This window comes from Trachurus trachurus (assembly GCF_905171665.1).
Source record: "Trachurus trachurus genome assembly, chromosome: 11".
Lineage (NCBI taxonomy): Eukaryota > Metazoa > Chordata > Actinopteri > Carangiformes > Carangidae > Trachurus > Trachurus trachurus.
Genome location: NC_139904.1, coordinates 23,518,959 through 23,540,772, shown reverse-complemented (window position 1 = coordinate 23,540,772; position 21,814 = coordinate 23,518,959). Strand labels below are relative to the sequence as shown.

Genomic DNA, 21,814 nt, shown 5'->3' with positions numbered 1-21,814 from the left:
CTTTAGCTTCTGGCAAGTCAGCTCCTCCTGCACAATGATATGCAAAGAGTGCTGTGTTTTAAGGAATGGATAACTGGCAACTTTATTGTTATTGACTGATGCCACCTCCTTTAACTCCAAACGAATGTATATATCGATAATGTACCATATTTACTACAGAGCAAAACAAAGGGAACAAAGACAGGGCCTTTCAAAGAGTAAACAGATTTCCGAGACAAGTTTTTGCTTCATTTTTCTGTTTCTATTTAAACATCATCAAAGTAAATCACAGCTAAATCTGACATGGGTTAAACCTTGAATGAACAGAGGCAGAGTTTTCCACTGCAAGGGCACTGTGCATAGTTCAACTCTAATGTCTGGTCCTTACACAGCTCTTCTAAAAAGCACTGTATATGCAAGTTTTGTCCTTACTGTAATGTGAGGCGAAGTGGAAGAGAGGGAATCAGACGGAGAGAAGCTGCCTTGCCAATAAAGCTAATTAAAACGAAACCGAATTGAATTCAGATGGTGAGAGAGACAGCAGGAAAGAGAGACTTGTTTGTTGTATAATGGTAATAGCTGACTCACTCAGGTAAATTAACAACTGCCTGGGTACATGTTTAAAATTCATTCAGTGTGCTATGATGCATGAAGCTGAAATTTGAAACCGTATTGAGACCATTAGATTCTTGTTAAAAAAAAAAAAGAACCATTTTTTCCTGCCAAGAATTGCAATGATGGATGAACAATAAACCAATAAACTGCAATAACCAAGATGGGCCAGGTAGCAAATGTTATTGTTCAGAGGCAGCAATCAGACACAGAAACCCTTTGAGACACGCTGGCAGTGTTTACAGGAACTGAATAATGACACAAACTAAGAAACACGGAGGTAACCCGTCTAATTTGTAGCTTGTTGTTCAATTGGATTCACTAAAGCAGCAGGCACAAGGAGGGAGTTTAATAAGCAGTATTTTTGCCTTATCGTGTCTTAAGTTATCAGTATCAATTTAATGCTGGCCTCATTAGATTAAACTGCAGGGAAGAGATGGGGAGCCATAATTCATGAAGAGCATCAGCATCGATTACACCTGGCTGCATTTAGAGTCATGCTGCAACACCTTCAGAAATAGTGTAGTACTATAATTACAAATATACAGGCTGTGTCCTTGATGCATGAGCTCAGGCCAGATATAAGCTCAGGTTACAAAATCTGTTCTAATCGGATATAGTGTCTCCTGATTGGATTTCAATAAATATATAAGGTGACACTCCCTCTATTGCTATACTTACTTCAGGATAACAACTTTTGGAAGAAGCAACCGCTACACCAAATTTGGCACGTTTTTACCTGTGTCATGTTTTCACCAATGTAAGTTTGTTTGTTCGCAGGAAATGTACTGGAATAATTTGCAATGAACTTGGAGCAAGGGTGTGTGATCATGGCCAAGGCAAGACCCAATTAAATTTTGGAGCTTGATCCATACCATTTGCAACAAAAAAATATATTTTTGAAGTCTGGTGCATGAAGCTCGTCTCTGCTTCAACTTTGAAAAGTATTGATTTGAATTACTTTATTTAAGTCACTATATTTTATGAGCCTAATGATTATGATGAACTATGTTTTTACAACTTGAAAGAGAACTACACTTACAGGCAAGTGTAAGTTTAGTGAGTCCAACAACCCAAACGCAATTTGAGCCAGCTCAGACTCGCTCAGACAGTGAACATTGCGAGGATCTTATTTAGATTACTGTCGTTTATGGGCCCACTGGTAATTCTATCTCCTTTCTTCAACATTAATGGGTGAGCGTATTAAGCACAGCACCATCAAGTCTCTTGGAAGCAGTCAGGTGTTTTCCCTCACAGCTACAGCTACTATTCTCCTTTACACCATCCAGAGTGAGAAAAAGAGGACGAGACGCGAGAGGGGGAGGGTGCGAGACGGAGAGAGAGAGAGAGAGAGAGAGACGGAGAGAGGATGCCTGCAGAGAAATGACACGACAGTCAAAGAGAGACGCAGACAGCAGCAGGGTCAAAGTGACAGACAGAGTGTGAACGCTGAATACAAAATCCCATCTATGTCTAATCTGCAAAAAATGTTAACAACTGCGTGTTGGCACACTAGCTTCAAGCAAAAATTATTAATATTCACAAGATAACAGGTATATTTGCAGACTTTCAGCCTTCACTACAAGATACATATGCAGACTAATTTGTCATGTAAATTCTAGTCTGTATTTTTCAGCTTTCTGCGGCCACAATGACCGGTGAACTGGTGAAACCTGGCTGGTGTTAAAAAATAAATGAAAATCCTAAAATAAATGAAATCCGTTAGGAGCTTGCTATCATTGGTTTTGCTTGGTAAAATGCCAATAAGTCCCTTCTCTTCCACCCACTTTTCTGCACCCTGCCAACCTGTGGAAACACTGCAAGACGAGTACGTGCGACATCCAGTGTAATCCATATAAAGTAACTGATGGGGAACATGTAAGTGTACGTAGAGTGTGATACATGAGATTTATGGTAGTTAAGTATGGCATCCAATTCCCCTCACTGTCGTGCTCTCTCCCTGGTGTCTGTAAATACACCCTTTGAAGTTGACACACAGATGAATGTGTTGACGTGTGCTCTTCTTCCTTCGCTCTCCATATATACTCTATTTTTCGTTACCCCCACCCCGCCCGTCTCGCACTCCCTCTTTTTCTCTGAGTGACAGATTGAGTTCAGTAGCAGCCTCAGCAGGAACCCCACACACACAAGAGCAGAAAAGCAGGGAACTCTGGCTGACACCACTCCACATGTGTGTATGTTTAAGTATGTGCAAGTGTGTGTGTGTGTCAGAGCCCATCTTGTGTACATGAGTGATTGCGTGGTCCGTCAGTTGTTGTGTGCGGGTGTGTTTCTTCTGTGGATGTGGAGGTGTCTGTGGCAGCACTAAGCTGATTGAGGATTTAGAACACTGAATAGAGATTAGGTTTCTCACTGGGATTTTATGATATTGGTCTGTGTGTGTATTTATCTTGCAAGGACAGGAATGCACTTGCAGAAGTGCCCAACACTTCCACCAAGTCAAACGCAGCGACTCATCACTTTTCACAGTCAATGTCAGACGGATAAAGAACCTCAATAATGGATCTGATTGGGACGCCTGTCACTTCAACTTTGATATTTTAACACAGCAATGAGCTTTAACTTCAGGTCAATGGAGCTCATCCCGCACATCACAACTGAGTCACATTCAATATCAGCTATCATCAATGTTATGCAGTGGTTTCACTGTTTTGATGGGGCATGGGCCAGGAACAAACCCATTACATTTGAGTTCAGATATGTTTTTAAAAAAGTCTATCCATCCATCCATTCATCCATCCATCCATCCATCCATCCATCCATCCATCCATCCATCCATCCATCCATCCATTCATTCATCCATCCATCCATCCATCCATCCATCCATCCATCCCAGCATAACTTGCAATAAGATTTTATTGGACACTTACGGGCTACTGGCCCCTCCTCCAGACCGAAACTGGACGTATGGGGCGAGTTGTAGGAGAAGCCTAACAGCCTCTGGCCACTCCCCTTCATTGGAGCGAAAGTCGCAGGAGGCGGAGTCACACTCCTCAAAGCTGAACTGGTAGTATGAGTTGGAGTCAGAAAACACCACCCGCTGGTCCACTGGTGGAAAAACAGATACACAGATAAACAAAGGAAACAATGTGCGAGTGACAGTCAATTCTAGAAAAAAAACAAGAGAATAAAAGAAAGGATGTATGTGGTGGTAGGTTTGATAATTATTGTATATTACATATTCATATTTATGTTAGCATTTAAACAAATTCTGCCTCCACTAAGGAAAATAATTTAGTCAAAAGCATTTGTAATGTGGGTGAAAGCCACTGATGAGCCACTGGAGGTAAATGCGAGTGACCAAATTTATGATGGACTGTTTGACAAAACGGTTTTAACTGAACTTCTTTGTAGGTAGAGCAGCACAGACACAGTGTCTATCCAGTGAAACCTGGATTAAGTCTTTAAGTCCTAAACACGACTGTTCATTCTGCCTTTGAAATACTATATTATAAGCATAGGAAGTGTATGTTGAGTAATCTGCTTGGCTGAACACAGACAAGTATCGTACGTAGGTAATAGTGCTGGTATTAAAACTGATAGTTCCTCAGGAGAAGTTTGGTGTGTTGTAATATGTCTCCAGTAAATAATGAATGAAGTTTAGGGCAAAATAATTACTGAGATAAGATTATTGGAGGGGAGCGTGGATTCACCGTGCACTGAAGACCACTTTCAGAGCAACTTTTCCCTGTGGAAAGTGAATCTGAAAATGGTAACATCAATATCTTTGATAGACGAGATCTCAATTAAAATCAGGTTCATGTGCTGAGCAGGTGACTGATGCAGTGGATTCATCTCTCTGTTACCAAGTGAACTAGTTCAACACGTGTCTCTTTAGAGGAGGTGTAGACTGTCGTTGCAAGGTGACTATTAATTCAGAAGCACACTCTGACCCCGGGGCATATCAGTGTGAATGTGATGTGTGTGTGTGTATGTGAGTTTGTGTGTGCGCTTGTATTTTTACCAGACAGCAGGACTCCCAGCTCCAGCAGCACCTGCCAGACACGCACAGCAGTAGTCCGACAGCGCACGTACACACACTGCTCGCACAGCCACTGCACCAGCTCCACGCCCACATAGCTACGCCTGTTAAAAAATACACACATACACACATTTTTAACACACAAGTCTGGCCACACAGTGTTATAATCCACAGGCACACGCACATACGCACACTTCTTCCCCCAGCTCAAAGCTTGTCTTTTTTATTTAATCAATATCCATTGATTATTCATTAGTTCTCTGTAAGCCTTTTCCTCTAAAACACTGAATACTTTCCGTCTGCTTTCCCCCAGGATAAACTCCCTGTATGTGTGTGGGTGTATGCCCAATGGCAGTTAAGAGTATCTATTTATATTTGTGTCCAGATGTTCACATGTTTTTTGCATGTACTGTGTGCAGTACGAGTGCATGCCTTCCCAGACGATTGTGTGCTGTGCTATATCATTGTCTACGTCACACTTTGCTCATCTTACTGCATAAACAACCTGAGTGGCCAATGAGGAGGGGCTTCAACAATGACTGGTGAGTCAGTGTATATGCTTCACCGGACACGTCGATTCAGCCCTGCAACCCAGACGCACAAGCAGAGACACAAGTGTACCGTATGATTCTGGCCAGGTGTATCTTGTCTTTAGCTGGGTATGGTCCATGAGAGAGGAAGGCATTCCTCACAGCCCGACCAGCGCATGGAAAACTCTGGGAGCAAGACTGTCAAACACACAGAAAAACATTCAAATTATGTTTTTGTCTTTTTTGCTTAAATGTAAAATAATAATAACAATAATAATAATTAGTGTAATTAAAATGACATAAATCTTATCACAACATCACAACGTTTTGTACAGGAGTATACTGCAGAGTGCAAGTGTGGCTCCATGCGATGTCATTGGAGCACTCACAAGGACAGCTCGATTTCTTTCCTCCTGAGGAATGAAACATTGACTGTGTCTACACGCTCTGCAATAATCCTGCTATTGACCCTGCCGTAAATAAGACCGGATTTCAATTAAGCTGTTTACGTGGGTTGCTTGTTCTGTTCCATTCATATTCTCCTCTACATGCTACAAAGTTGAGTCCACTTGATAACTAATGAGGCTTGATTCATATTATGTTACAATGTCAATGAAACCTGTCTTGGTAATTTGATGGTGAACTCTTGCAGCTAAAAGACAATTAGGTCACTATCACTATCATTATCACACATATGATAATCTTTGGATGTCCCCATTATTTGCATCTTGTGTACAAGCACATGGCTGATGCAACATAAATTCTTGCAGATGGAAGAAACTATTCTTAATCATTTGCATCATGTGTCAGTAAGTAAAAGGTGAAAAGTGGGAAAATTGCTACATGCAACTTTCAAGTAGGGGTGTAACGATTCATTTTAACAACGATTCGATTCAAATCACGATTACGATTCAAGGACGATCTTGGTTCATTTAGAACGATCCGATTCGATCCGATTCAGTGACTCGAAATCTGATTCAGTAACTTTTTAGCCAAAATTTCAGTCAGTGTGACTGAAATAAATACGGATACTGAAGACAATGAGAAGGGAGCAGTATTTCAAAAGCTCCCAAGTGTGTCGTGTATTCTGATATTCACAACAGCAAAAAGCAATTATTAATAACACTATAGCAAGAGGCACACAGGAGAAACTTTTCTACTTATTTATATCTATGCATGTCATCAATACCATTAGTGCTCTCACTCTCACCGTTGGCATGGTCCGGTAAAATAAAATAAAACTCATCAGTCACGTCGCTGACGGTTTTCCTGGTCCACTTTGCCACCTTTTGGTGCGGGCCATGTTATTTATTATCTAACTAAATTCACTTGGATATCTCACTCAAGAGGACAGGCGGCTCAGCTGGCGTGCACGGGGTATATGATCCTTTTTTTCCTCTCTCTCTCCATTGCACGCTAAGTCAATTATTCAAAAATAGTACGCATTAAACATTTTTGTTCGACGACAAACAGTTTGTTGGCCCTTAAAAATGCACACACTGTTTGGTAAGAAAACACAGAAGGTAAATACACTGTAACAGTTTGTTTTCAAGAGGAACTCAACAGGGAACATTAAAGACCAGTTAGTCATTGTCCTAACTGGCAGATATGGGGCCTTTCAATTTTTGACAGACACACAATCTTAATTTCATCTAGTAAACTCTAGAGAAGGTCTCACATCAATCAGGCTATCACAACCAGGCTCAGATTTGGCTACATATCAAGCTTTTTTCATCTACGATCACATTTTAATAGACAGTGGCAAATCATTTGCAGCTCTGTTCATCTTTAATTGTGAGGTAGTTGATAACAAAGGTTGAGTGTCAGAGATGGCAGCACTAACTTGAAACTCAAAACAAAGCACCACTCATTGCCACCATCATCTAAACTTATCTCCAGAGTTTATTGATTGATCATGCCCTCTGCAGATATGATCAATCAATTCCTAGTACATGTTTTAGACTAAACAGAACAAAAGTCATTGACAAGGAGTCCTGATCTGTATGAAACATCCACGTCTGCTGAGGTAAGATATAAAAGAAAGTCTAGTGAAATGTGACTAATGGATAAAACAACAACTGCTAAGGGACAACAGCCGAGCACACAGAAAAATATTTCTTGTTACAGGGGTTAACAGCAGCACACAAAAATAAGCAAGATCAAAGCTTCACATGTTTTAAACTTTTTACTTTATTGGCTAATATTTTGAGTATTGAAAGAAAACTGTCTCCATATGAGATATTTAAGCCCTGAGGCAGTGCAGTGCTTAAGTATCTGCCAAACCACAATATAGTGACGCATGACAAATTGAGATTGTGTGTGTGTGTGTGTTTGTACGTGTGGGAGAAACTAACTTTGAAAGTGCCCAAGGTAATATCACCACTGACTTCACCTGTTTTGAGGCAAAACAAACACACTTTTGCCTCATAGCTAAAGGGATGACATCACCTGTGTGTGTGTGTGTGTGTGTGTGTGTGTGTGTGTGTGTGTGTGTGTGTGTGTGTGTGTGTGTGTGTGTGTGTGTGTGTGTGTGTGTGCTTCCTTACCTTGTGTACTGAAGGTCCAGTGCTCGGTCCAGGGATAGTGTCAGGTGACTGCTGTTGAGACAAATACACACAAGCCATCAGAGACACACACACAGTAAACACACTGAACAAACAAAGAGTGCGTTGAGAAGGACCAGTTTTACCATTCCAAAAACATTAGTCAGGTTTTGTTCAAACCAACAGCGGTGACAACTATTGCTCACAAACAGACTTTCTGGTTTGATTTAGTGGCTTTAATGTGCAGACACTCCTGTTGCTGCGGGGCACTCTTGCAAAAGTTGCAAAAGAGGCTGCTCATTTCCATGAGGAAGAAAAACAGTGCCAATTGAGGGATGATTATCTGACCTAAATAGGACAGTGACACATATTCACTGTAAACACACATCAATATGAACCCCATGCCTTAGTAAACAATGAGAAAACAATTCAAATTCATTGGTACCACCGATCAATAGCACATGAATCATTCCAACAGGAAATAGCACAATATTAACCATGTCCAGTCTCTTCATGGCTATTCAACCATCATGGCGTCATGCTGCAGCCTTGCCCTAGGCGTATCCACCTCTACCTCCATTATGCAGAAGAAGAGATTATAATCTTTGGGGATTATTACAGGTTGACAGAGGAAATAACACTGTGGTGACAGGTTTATAAAACAATTTATGCTCATAAACTGTTTATTATTTGATCAAATAAAGTGGAAAAGACGCTACATGTCTGTTTTGCCATTTCATTTTAGTGTAATATACAGTTTCTGACATGTATGGCTAGTATTCACTAATCAAATATTCACTGTATGCAGATACTTAAGATCTAGTCTCCAGCCAATGGCGGGAAACTAACAATGCCTATAACTGTGCCCACACACCTATTTACTTCACTGAAACATTTTGATGTTTTATTGTTTTGCAATAATATTGATGAGGAGTGTTGACACTGATTAACTGGTTTTTATTGTATTCTTTAATTTCTTTTTCTGCATTAAAAGAACAGAGATCCCCTGTGAATAAACAGCCCTCAACACCCGTTCACCATGGTCTTTCCCAATTTGTTATTGTTTGCTCAGCGACCTGCGTTTTTTTTTAGAGAGCAAACAAAAGGACACAGTATTTTGACCTTGTGGAAAAGCTATAACATTAATATTATAAGACAATCCAATCCCTTAATGTGACTGCACTGTGAAATGACCTTTCTTCTGGGCAATTTTTTTAGAAGTTCCATAAGGAAAAAACATGATAAATCCAATATGAGGACATCAAAAATATTGTGAAAATGTGTTTGGTTTGTTAATATTTAGTGTTCATGAAAATGTTCAATAAACATCAACACACATATGAACATGTACACTTGTATTTTTATTTTAAGTTTTCTGCAGGGCAACATCTTGACTCAGACATTAATGTTATTTAAGGACAGACAATGTGAGAAGCACAAACAAAGGTGTACAAAACAGAACAACGTGCATCATTCCATTTCCCCTCGTTGTCATAGTTGTTGTGGACACAGTGCTCAGTTCCAGCATTGTTATTTGGCTCTCCTGGACTCCAAAATCCAAATTTCACAGCACAGCCATCAGACCACATCCACTTGCCTTCTTTGTGGATATCACTGAGTCCAATCCAGGTGCGTCCCTCAGAAGGGTCAAAGTTCTTGATCAAGGTTTTGATGAAATTTACTTCATCCTGACTGTGGACGGACACCAGGTTGGCTCCCTCTGACACACAGTGGAGCTCAGCATCAGCCCAGGTCACACGTGTGGCAATGTACTTGTAGCAGCGGCCATTGAAGTTGAACCAGAACATGGGACAGTTTCCACGCTGGAGCTTCACTTCAGGTTCACCTGGAGGAGACTCAGCACCCAGAGCCAGACCAAACAGGAAGAGGAGCAGGATCATGATGGCGTCTCCTTGGAGCAGATCGAGGAGTTGATGTGTTGGTTGGAGCTGATCTGCACCACTGACAGGCCGCTTTCTTTATATGCTTTTTCGACAGGGTGTCTCACATTTTTCTGCGATGTTATTGGTCAAATGTACATTGCCAAACACTGTCATCTGTGCATAACCACACGATATCTGAACATGCGATAACATGTTGATACCAACTTGCTGCACTAACCCTAAAGTTAGAGCACTAATCACAAAAAATTTGACTTGGGAAAAGGCCCAACTGTTTGTGATTATTGGGTTGCCAGGGACTGGACACATTCAGTCAGGTTTCATAGACTGATCTGGCTTTCCTGTTTATTCAACAAATAAAGGATAGATCTCTACTGGGACTGTGTACACCTGGCTTTGAAGACAAGTGTCAAGTATTTCTAAATTTCTGACCATGCCTCTACTATTTAATGTCTACTTTACCCATTCCTGTGTGATCTCCACTTGTGCACCCTGCCTTAGTCTCACCCCCCCTATCAGCCTACATCAGGAGACTACAACCAGAGTCTAAACTACTAATGACCATATCTCCCCATCCCTTCACAAACACACTCACACAGACAGCACATGGCAGAGTCTTTACCTATTCTGTTTCTGTGCCCAGTTCATACCAGTTGGAATCAGCTGAGCTGAGACAGAGGCAGCTGTTCACACACTAGAAAGTTGTTCAGTCTTCATTTCCACTGCCACCACAAAACCTCTGGTTTCAAGTTAGTTGTTAACTCAGTATTTCACATTGAAATGGTCTCCTCTCCATTGTGGCCAAGCTTGTCATTACCTAAACCTAAACTACTACTTAATATGTAAAGACAAGGCGTGACATAAAAAGTGTGTGAAATGAAAATAGAAACAAGCAGTGTTTCCCATACATTCATTTCATTCCGTCTGACACAGTGGAGTTCTGCATCAGCCCAGAGGATCTCAAGAGTTCAAGACTCTTGAGATACTGTCCACTCAACGGATAACGTCATTTCACTACAATGATCCTGTATGATTGGACGTGACAAATAAACTCTCTTGAACATTATTATTATTATAAGTGATTCTAGGTTCTTTACACCAAGCACATCAAAACAATCCATAGGGCTCAAGATATTTTGTATTTTCCTAAGTCGAATTAGGATGATGATCACGTTTGTTAAAAACCGACAAATGAGAACCTTCTGCAATAGAAGTGCAACTGGTCTGAGAGCTCAGTGACAGAATCACTGATAGAGTTAGAGTGGGTTTGATTCCCTGTGGAGCCCTTCACAGAAATCTGAGGCTGTACTCGCGATCTCTGCTGTCTCTCACCTCTCACAGTCAGACGATAACAAATCACAAGATGATGACAAATAGGAAGACACAGAGAGATCAAATGATGGGACAAATGAAAAGCACCTAAGCAGCTGAGGGAGATGGATGTCGATGAAGGAATATAAATGAATTATTGTGCAAGAGAAGAAAAGAAGAGAGGGAGGCTGCACAAGTCACAACAGTTTATGAATATATGAAAGTGGATATGACAGATGGAGAGGGAGAGATATGAGGCGATGAGAGACATCATTTTAATTGTAATTGAGAAAGAGCGAAAGAATGAGCAAGACAAAGATGGCGAAGGAGAGAAAAGCTCGGCTGTGGCTTTGACTTGAGAGAAAATGAAATAGAAGGATGATTAGAGATAGAGAGCAGTGTGTGTGAGCCTCATTAGAGCGATGATACTGTCTGGGATGTCACCCACACACTGGCGCACACGCCTTATTCAAAGTGAGTGACTACAACAGCTCACCTGCTCTTCATTAAAGGAATAGCTCAACATTTTGGCAAAAGTGCTTACGTGGTTTCTGGCCGGGAGATGCCACTCTTAGATTTGCTCAATAGGATGCAATAGCTAGTGGGCACTAAGCTTAGTTTAGCTTGGCTTAACTTAGCATAAACAGACATGATTGGAGACAAGGGTGAAACAACAAGCCAAATGTAATTCACCTAGTCTGGCACAGCCTTAATGCTAAGCTAACTGCTACTAGCTTCATTAGAGATGTAACAGTCTAAACATGGGAAGGGCAAAATATAATTGTATTTCCAGAAATACTAAATCAGCTTCAGACAAGAGCTATTGCAATCAGCAAATAACAAAATGGTAGATTAGGTATAGCCTACAGCAAATATCTGATAAGAAGTGGGACATGTAGTGTACACAACCTCCAATCATTCACTCCCTGTTCTGTCATCACCAATTTTTCATACAGACAAATTCACCATTCATTTGCTCTCATTTATTTGTCTGGAACTGAATGAGTAGCTGACACAGTAAAAGCTACCTGATAACAGCTAACCAGTAGATCCTACACTGCAATGAGATGTCAAACAATCCACTATTTTATGATCAATAAAGTGTATCTGGGACGACTTTTATAATCAGTCATATTCCCAGCCAAACAAACAATTATTATTCATTTCCAGCTTCTAATGGCTTGCTGCTTTCCTTTGCTTCGTGTGATGTAAACTGTTTGGATTTGGGACTGTTGGACAGACGCAACAAGCAGTCAAGACGCCCACACATCTTGTGTTTGGTGGAGCTGTAACAGGAATTCTTCAATATCATTAGTAGTAGGCCTGATTTGAAGTGAAAGTCGGGTGTGACAGATTTTCCAGTCAATCTGTGAAATTGAGGACAAAATTAAAGGTTGTGGTTCCTCTACAGACAACTGACACCATGTTGTCAAATTTGCATTTAGCCTAGTATCATGGTTTCAGACCTTTATCCGTTTGCTTCTTATGCACTGACATGTAGCATTTTAATACAGCTGAATTTCCAGTGAAGCTCATTTACATGACTTATGTTTCTCTTGCCAAATAACAGAACAAGTTTTCCAAGCTGCTGCTCGTTGGCTATGTGTGTATAACATACACATAGTGTTTTTGTGGGTTTCTTTTTTTTACTGAATTGAAGGTGGTAACAGGCCTTTATTTGAAGTGTCACACTTCTGCATTCATATCTGCTAGTTTATTTAGCTTAGCAGTCACTGATGGCCTCCCTCCGCACTCTTATGCTCCCTTTTGCTCATGTAATTATAATTTAGAAAGTGTGGACCATACATGATGCAGCCATACTAGGTTTGAAAAGAATCAAAACGTCACGCTGTTAAGCCCTACCTGCCAGATGGTTTGTACAAATTTTTGTTTTGAAAGGGAATGGCCACTGGGGAAACTCCAACTTAGGTGGCTGACAGGATCAATGGTGGAAACATAATCAGTCAGTCAGTCAATTGAGATTATAAGACTTGCCACAGTGTTGGGGTCAACAGTGGTGCCGACAGTCAACAGTGGTGCATGCAGTGTGAAAAACACCCACTCCATCTGTATATACTCAGAGATATCAGTGCAGAAAATACTTATTTTCTGTGTTTGTGTGTGAAGACATGCAGTGTTTGGACTGGAAGTTAAGTAGAGCACACAGACCAGCCAAGCACACAGACTAAATAAATTGTTTCTGACTCTCACTATCTCTGTCTCGCTTCTTCTTTCTCTCTTTTGTCTTGGTCACTGTATCTTATCTCTTCATCTCTTTGTCTCTCTGTCTGGTGAACACAGATCTCTAGAGGGCTCTTTGCTTCTCCACCGTCATCTCTTTTCATCTCTTCTCGTGAACTCCAGCCCAGGCAAACCAGCACCAGAGTTGTTTCATTCATACTGTGTGACTACGAGAGAGATGTCTGCTGGCCATGTTCCTGTAAGTCTCTTTGTCTGTGCCTCAGTTTCTCACAAACTTGCACTCCATCCATCAGTCCATATATCCGTCCATCCGTCCTCCATCACAGCATATATACGGCCCGTTGCTGTCAGTACACCGGAGGCCAAAAGAGAGTGATGGAAGAGAAGAAAGGGAGGAGAAGAAAAGAGCAGTGGAATGAGAGCTATAAAGAGAGAGCACATGCTGACACGCTTATCTGTGTGATGACTTCAAAGTGTGTATACAGAGAGAGAGAGAGAGAGAGAGGGAACAGGAGAGAGCGAGGTCATTATCTGCAAGAAATGGATTACTCTCAGATTAGATTGCTGAGCACAGTGAAGAGCTGTAGCATGGTATGCTTGGCAAGCCCCCTCACACACGCGCACACACGAACACTTCGCATTCACACTAAGCTCCTGTCGACTCCTCGACAGATCTGTCATACAAGGAAGTCAAAATGGAGACATCAAAGCAGGTACAGCTCAATAGACACGCACACACACAAATATACAAACACACAAACCCAGCTGACAGCCTCAGACTACCTGCCAACACACATGACCGTTGACTTACCACCAACACTTTGAATCAGTGTCTATATTTATTGATAATATGCTAATTTTCCTAGATTTCTCGGTATACTTGTTGATGGTTAGAAAAAACAAAATTCTGCAATCTGCAGATAAATAATGGATGTATTAATTCTATTGATTTTATTTTCAAAAAGGGTGTCTTTTAAAAAAGGTGTGCCCCAACATCTCGATTTTTCCATTTAAGGTTTTCATGCTTCAGTCAGATCTAATCAATATAATATTATATTCCAACATCAATTTGGAGATCAAACTCTTTGGGAATGTGTTTCTTAAAATGCATGAAAAACATAAAATAGCTCTCCAGATTGGGTGCTCAACTTAAACAAAAAATCAATCGGTGGAAAAGCTGGCATTAAAGTAAAAAAAAAAAAACATACTGAAATGCATATTTGAGCTGTTAATAAAGTGCAGTGGTAATATTGGCATACTGTGCTACTCCTTTCAGTCAAAAGCCATGGTTCTAGTTATAGTGTGTGTAAATTGGTTAGAGAGTCTCTCAATTTCCCTTTCATCTTTTTTTATCGCAATGTACAATGCTGTTATGGATATGAAATATTGCTGGCAGACATAAAAACACATCACAAGCAAGCCTCTGTTTGGCTGCATGTATAATGCAGAAATTAGATCATCTTCAGTGAAATATCATCAACTTTCCTCTAAGCCCAAAGTCTGATAGCTCACATTATGATATGTTTTGAGCAGACATTTATATACAGTCAACACAATGTATAAGGGTAACATAGTGCAACATAATAGCACCACTCCTCCAGCTTCAACATGTGCAGTATCATTTCCTTTTCTTACATTAAGAATACGATGAAACATACACAACTTGCCTAACCTGATCGGACCCCTCAATGCACTTATACTAGTCTACAAAATCCACTGGTTAATAGGGTCTTCATGTAAAAACTTCTGCAATTATTATTATAACCAATAGGCCTATGGTGTAAATATACTTTGTTAAAACACCATTGACCATTAGCAAACACTACCAGGGTAACTGTCTCTTAACTGTTGGCAGCAGTGTATTTACAGTAGGTTCATGTTTCCAGCTTCATCCTCTGTTTTGGTCTTGGCAACAAGATCCAACCACAACAAACAGTTGAGAGTAAAACTGGTTGCAGAACACTGACTTGGGTTTGAGGGTATTGATGGGAAATACTGTAATATAATTCCTCTTGGTCTGTAAGTACCTGGCTTTCCAGACATGATGCTAGCAGTGCTGCAGTGGTAGTTTGAGCCTTTCACTTGCTCTGATAGCATCTCCTCACCAGTGGGCTCACACAAGGTGAAATATCAGACCTTGACACCTGATGGGGCTACATTTGAAGACTTGTGCAGTATCTGCATTTTTTCTTTCTTTTTTTGACCAATCAAAAGTGTGGCATATTCTCTTCGATCAGAATTTGATATTGGTACCGCTAAAATTTCCAGAGTTGTTGGGCTTTTTATTTTGCTATCCATCCAAAAAAAAGCACTGTAAAACCAAGGAAACATGCAGTATCTGCAAAGAGTACTGTACTCCCTACATTCAAAATTGGTCAGAAAGACAAACTACAAAATACATTTAATTCAGTCCACCTTTATCTAATCAATTATAGACTAGTTATTCATAATTCGATGCTTAAACCTGACAATGACATACACAAAAAGCTGTTTTTCTCAGTTCGGCATTTTTACAGATACTGCACTTTGCCTTTGTAGGGCAGTACTGTACAGAACATCCAAGCAGGTGGAGTAGGAGCTGAGAACTTAGAGTTCAGATTTGCATAGATAATATATTTGTTTGTTGATTCTATTGCCAATGAAGAACTAACCAGAGCAAGTCACAACAGGGAAAGACAGGATTCTCCAAGGTGAGGCTGCTGCAAGCTGGAACCAAAAGCGACAGATGGCTACTGTATGTGCAACACAGCAGCTTCAACTCACTTCATGGGCTGTCGGCAAGCATTGAAGTAGCATGTGAAAAACTGCTTATGTCAGATGTTTGCACTTTTACACTGCTCCAAATATTAGAGGGTAAAAAAAACACACAAATAATAGCTGCATGGATCAAACAAAACACAAAACATGTGTGCAAGCAATGACTTTCCAAGTTCGAGTGCTATTGAGTCAATTGCAAAAACTCTCTAGTAGTTCCTTGCTAACATCTTTTTGGAAAATGAATTCATGCAAAAATGAGTGTGCCTGTGTGTGAGTGTGTGTGTGTGTGTGCCAGGTGAAGCACAGCCAACTGCCAGCGTCTAGAGAAAACCAGTCTACACAGAACAGCCCATACCTTCACACTACTTACCTACGCCTCATCACACTCATCCACACATGAACTCACACACTAAGTTAGGTGGACAGAGCAAAAGGAAAACTTTCCATTTTTTTCTTCATCCACTCAATATTTTTTTCCCCTTGAGCTCAATCAGAGAAAAAACAAAACAATGGGTGAGCAATGCACAATGCAGTTTACAGTTACCGACTGTTAAGTGGACAAATTCTGCTTTTCTTCACGTGATCCAAGAAACATAATCCAATCATTCACCATTCTCTAAGGTTCCACCATCATATTCTTGTGTGGCCTGTCCTATTTGCATATTTTCTTTGGAAATTAGGCGTAGGATTTTCTATTGCTGGTTTGTTTCCATTGGAGAATGTGATATTATGACAGTAATCAAACAAAGTGACCTCAATCTGTGGGTCATTAAATATCACTTAGAATGACAAGATGTAACATGACATAAACTGTTCATCTACTTGGTCCAAAGTGGCTTTACGCTACAAATGCTGCATATTTTTAGCACATTTGGCAGCAGTGGGACTGGAAGTCCTGGCACTCTTGTCTGTGATTCCCACAGAGGCAATCAGGGACACGTTCTCTACTGGCTGCTGCTGCCGATGATGAAGATGAGCAGAGCTGACACTCCAAGCAGCTATTTGGCTTGTCAGGTGCATTTGTTCCACATCAGAGCACAGCGAGTCGCACACATTTTTACTGCTTAGTTGACCAATCATCATGAATAAGAAAAAAAAATCTGAGTAGATTTCTACAAATTTTCCCTATCAGGATTGCAAATGTTGTATATTACAAATACAAGGGAGATTTGTCAGTCAACAGAATATTAAAATAATATGTCTGTTTATCATTAAAGCTCTCAAATTTGACAATTTGCTGCTTTTCTCCAGATATCACATATCAAATATGGAAAATGTGTCATAACAAGATACCACCTGACAAGATCACCTCGCCCTTTTAGAAGTTGCAATGCACATTTTACCACTATTCTTTGATCAGGATGAAATAATTGTCAATTGCGCAAATGCACCTTATTGCTGAATATAAATCATGTAAATATGTATTCCTGACTATGTAAATAGGTTTGTGTGGAGCCTATCTGTTGGGGGGGTGGGAGGGGGGCTGTGTTGCCTTGACTACCGGAGTGTGAAGGTATGGTGTCCAACAGCAATTCCAGTTATTATGGATGTAATATAGGTACACACAAACACACACACATCCACATATCCGTGCGCGCACACACAACACACAGAGAGAGACTCTGCGACAGTAATGCTTGTAACATAATGAAAACACCTGAGTCGTGACGGGGTTATGAAACAGCCTCGGAGAACAGAGCGGCGTCGGTAAACCTGATGGCCGGACAGATAAAAAAAAACCGTTGCTACCGTTCATCAAACACCCAAACACGGAAGGACGGACAGTCAGTCAGTCGGTCAGTCAGTCAGTCAGCCAGCACAGCGGTGGGTTTAAAATACTCACGCTCTTCTTCCGCAGGTGCAGCCCGTGCTTGAGTAGTCCTGGCAGATCCCGGATTTTGTGTTTGAGTTGTGCCTGGTCTCGTGCGCTCCGGTTCCACCGCAAGCCCGCGAGCAAGCCGTCCTCTGCGGGCTCCGAGTCCTCCATGGTCCCCTCTCCCTCTCCTGTGTCCGTCCTCGAGCTGCCGGTTTTCTACTGTATCCTCACGAGACGCACCGCCGCACGCGCCCGTTCGCCATTTCCCCCCGCCTCGCGCTCACACTCAGCGACCTGCATCTGCAACCAAACCGCGCGCTGCGTGCTGCTGCGTGCTGCGTTATAACCACCTACTCTGGATGTATTCCGCAGCACGCGACGCTGCTGCTCCACCCAATGGCTCGCGCGACCTACTCCCCGTACTATACCAAGTTGATGTGCGTGTATAGGTGTGTGTGTGTGTGTGTGTGAGTGAGTGTGGAGGGGAGGGGGTGGGGCGGTGGGGGTTCACAGGTGCATAGAAACATTGCATCACTTCCACCTTTTACTCCCTGACCAGTCTGACAAAGGCAAAGCGCGACACACTTGAAAACCAACGCATTTTTTCAATTTCTGCGTAGTAGCTACTAGTGCAGCAGACACGGCTGTAAGATGTTACCGTTTGTATGTCGCAAGTTACATCAAAATCATATGGATAATGGTTTTAGGATTGAGTGAAAAAGAAACAGGCAGAAGGTGCTCGGTAGGCTACGTCACCATATTACCTGGTTCAAATTTCCATAGGTAAACAAAGAGCTTTGTTCGTGTTCGTGTGAGAGAGAGAGGTAGCCTACAAAGCTTTTTCATGTTCATTTTATTCCATGTGAAAATGCTGTGGAGCCTTGAGCTTTGCTTTCCACTTTAACCTGGAGACAGGTGAGCTGAAACATTGAAGACACTCAACCCTGCGTAATCACTGCTAATAGCCTTAAAAATCACCTTAAAATCTAGTTCTTAATGCGTAATCCCGCATCGGGTGTCCCTTTACTGCATGCCTTCCCATTTTCTCTCTCTCTCTCTCTCTCTCTCTCTCTCTCTCTCTCTCTCTCTCTCTCTCTCTCTCATAGATACTTAAAAAAGAAAAAAAATCTAGCTCTACCTTGTGTGTTTGAATAACGCTAGCGACAGTGTAGGTCTGGATTACGTAGCCCCCACTGTGCTCACGTAGAGTCAATAAGTAATAGGGTAGTTATCCAATTATATTGGCCTATGTATGCCAATAACTTTAGAAACAGTGGTGGAATTACACAGTTTGTCCACCAGGGAGCACTAACAATTTTATTTTTTAACTACAAAATCTCCAGTGGAAAATTTTACCCCCAAATTTTTGGACTTTCAAGTATCAATATCGGTATCAGCCTCAATAATTCAATCTCAGTCCGACTCCATAGTATTAACATAATGTCAAATTAAGACCAGTTTGGTGTAAATGTGCAAAAAGAGCATGATAATAGATGTTTGTTTGTTTTATATAAAAAAAAAAAAAAACTCAGAAGGTTGTGAAATGTTCTTGTTGTTGTATAAGACTTTTAACCATCTGGATTAAAAAAAAGAGAAAATTCTTCACTGAAAAAGACTCCAAACTTAACTGAGGCTTTCTTTCCTGATCCAAACACATATGACACATCCTTACAGAATCTGTAAAGGGTGACAAATTAAAAAGTATCAGTAGGTTATTCAGTATTTCTTGGATCACACAAAACAAGCAAGGTGGTGTGTTATTTCAAGGTACTTTGACACACAGTCACAACTTGGGAAACAGTTTAAAAATCAGCTGAATGTTTTCTGTGTTACTGAATGTGTCAATGGATGACAGGCACAAATACATGTTAGGTTTGTAGGAGCACAATACCAGTTGACTGTGCCTGCATTACATCTGTATACAGTTTTGTACACACATTACAAATTCACTTTTTGATTAACAACAAAACTTTTCTCATTTTGAATTTGGATCCTCGAACAAAAATGATTTGCACAATTCTTCATCAGGATTAACTTGTGTGCCACGTTTCAGATGCAGCACAGAAATCAAAACCATGCTTCTTCATTCCGTGGCTTTACGAGCAGCCAATGAGTCACAGGACAAGAAGAAATTCTCTTTGGCTCGAAAAAGGACACTGCCTGCCTAGGAAGTTGCTGAAAATGCATTAAATTTGATTAAAGAATTCAAGTGAATATGATATGAAAGAGAATTAATTTGAATTCAGAAGATCCAGGAGGATCTGAGCTTGCTACTCCAATTGACATAAAGCTGAGCAGAGTTCAGCTTGAGTGCAGTGGGTTCAGTTGTATAACTCAAATGTCGAGCCTGCTTTTCTGATACGACTTGTAATCTGGGATAATTGGCCCCTTTCAGGGACTCAGATTATACCAACAGCATCGCTGTCAGAGGTAATGGACCAGCATATACACAGTTTGACAGCCCAAATAACACACAGACACATCCAGAAAACCTCCTTATTTTGATTTTGATAAAAAGCTTTCTCTAACATTTAATTCTTCCATTAAAGGCAAGGGAGACTGAGTGAATAACACTTTTTTTTTCCAGTTTCATATGTATTCTACACTTGACTTTCCATTTTCACCTTACCCATGACTACACAGGAAAGTGTCCTTTTACAATTATGGTAAAGATCCATGAAGAGACACCTGAGAGCTCAACAGACTGCAACAAGAAAACACATGCAAAACACAAAGTATTTCCTGGAACACAAAAGTGATGGGCCCAGCTCAAGACTAGTCTTTAAGATAACAGTACCCTACATATTTGTAATATCTGAATGATGTGATATTTACCTTATAATAAACAATAAACAAACACTTGCGGCATGAATCCATTTGCAGGCGTGAGTTTTTGCAGCATATGCATTGTCATTGATCAAGTTGATAAATTTGTATCATGCTGTTTGTGTTTTTTTAAGTTGCAGTGCATTGATCTTTCAGGGCCACCATACTATTGACCCATTTACTCCGCCTCTAATGACTTTGTTTCAGTAAACACAAAAAAGCTGTTACTTAGTTTGAGCTGTCATATTCAGACAGCTGCATGTTAGGGGGGGAGGGAGGAGTGTTAGCAAAACAGTGAAAAAACGGCCGGACTTGCATAGTTTCCCTTGAAGTTATATCCTACTAGAGTGTCTGGTGAGTGAATTCTCTGTGGAGGGATTGACATGCTGCATTTGTAGAGACACATGCAGTCAAAAAATGCAAAGCAAAGTATTTCTACATTAAAGGTCTACAAAGCAGCAGAGAAAAAAAATCACATCTGTGGCCTCATGGGTGCTATAATCTGCCAAAGTGCTGAAGGAGAGCTAAGCACAATTACTGAGAGCCTGAGGCCATCACTCCTTTCTCAGATTATCGGTCTGATAGCTGCTTTCTGAGATTTGGTGGACAATGCTGAAGCAGGAGCTGTGAAACAACTATGACTGTATGGCACGGCTGTGAGGAGCAGATATTATGGCTGACAGCAATACTGCCAAAGATCCTGCTAGAGATTTTGCACACATTAACAGAAAAGAAGCCTTTGGATAATTTAACATAATTCCTGCAGAGTGGCATCCTCCAGGGCTCGTGTACGTGTGTCACATCGGACAAGACTGAGGAAATTGGTGCTAATCAGCACGCTTTCTCCACAGAAGTCCAGAAGCGAACTGTCAAAGGACTTCAATGAGGACTTCATGCAGCACACGACTTCAATCGGTCGAAAAGTAAATGTGAAAACAGGAGCGAGCTTTGTACTTATAGGCTCGTAGCATGAGCAGCTGCCTGAAAGCGACAGAGGGAAAGAAGTTAAACAATCAGTGTTTGCCGAATTGCTGAAGAGGCAAAAGAAGAGAAGGGGACTTAGGGCTTTCTTGTGCCGAGTCTGGAGGATGATGAAATACGCCGCTCTGCTGTCCCCGGGGACCACTGAGGCCAGCCGCTGATACGTGCACACACAGCCACATATGCACACACAGCAAAATCAAACAAACCTGATAGTACAGCGTTTGAATGAATGAACCCCACAAAGTAATGCATACAGTACTACAGAGTAGAGCAGGGCTACTTGATGGTGCACAGGGAATGGATTATAGGGGGAGGGGAAGTGGAGTAAAGAAGGAGAAAGGGAGTGAAAG

The 21,814-nt window shown here is 41.0% G+C and overlaps 2 protein-coding genes across 2 annotated transcripts in view; both read right to left on the bottom strand.

Moving 5' to 3' along the window:
- rapgef5a (Rap guanine nucleotide exchange factor (GEF) 5a) overlaps window positions 1–18,058 on the bottom strand; it is a 52,068-nt gene extending 34,010 nt beyond the window's left edge. The window contains exons 1-5 of the mRNA XM_083981625.1: window positions 17,682–18,058; window positions 7,671–7,721; window positions 5,216–5,322; window positions 4,577–4,698; window positions 3,483–3,660 (exon numbers count right to left, since the gene is read on the bottom strand). Of these exons, the coding sequence (XP_083837751.1) occupies window positions 3,483–3,660; window positions 4,577–4,698; window positions 5,216–5,322; window positions 7,671–7,721; window positions 17,682–17,825 (602 nt within the window). The 5' untranslated portion in view covers window positions 17,826–18,058. The remainder of the gene's footprint in view (window positions 1–3,482; window positions 3,661–4,576; window positions 4,699–5,215; window positions 5,323–7,670; window positions 7,722–17,681) is intronic.
- LOC310993306 (lactose-binding lectin l-2-like) lies at window positions 9,080–10,336 on the bottom strand (the record flags this gene model as incomplete). Its single annotated transcript, XM_083981626.1, has 1 exon — window positions 9,080–10,336. Exon 1 carries the CDS (start codon window positions 9,566–9,568, stop codon window positions 9,080–9,082), a length of 489 nt encoding a protein of 162 aa, XP_083837752.1. The 5' UTR covers window positions 9,569–10,336.
- Window positions 18,059–21,814: the final 3,756 nt, after the last annotated feature.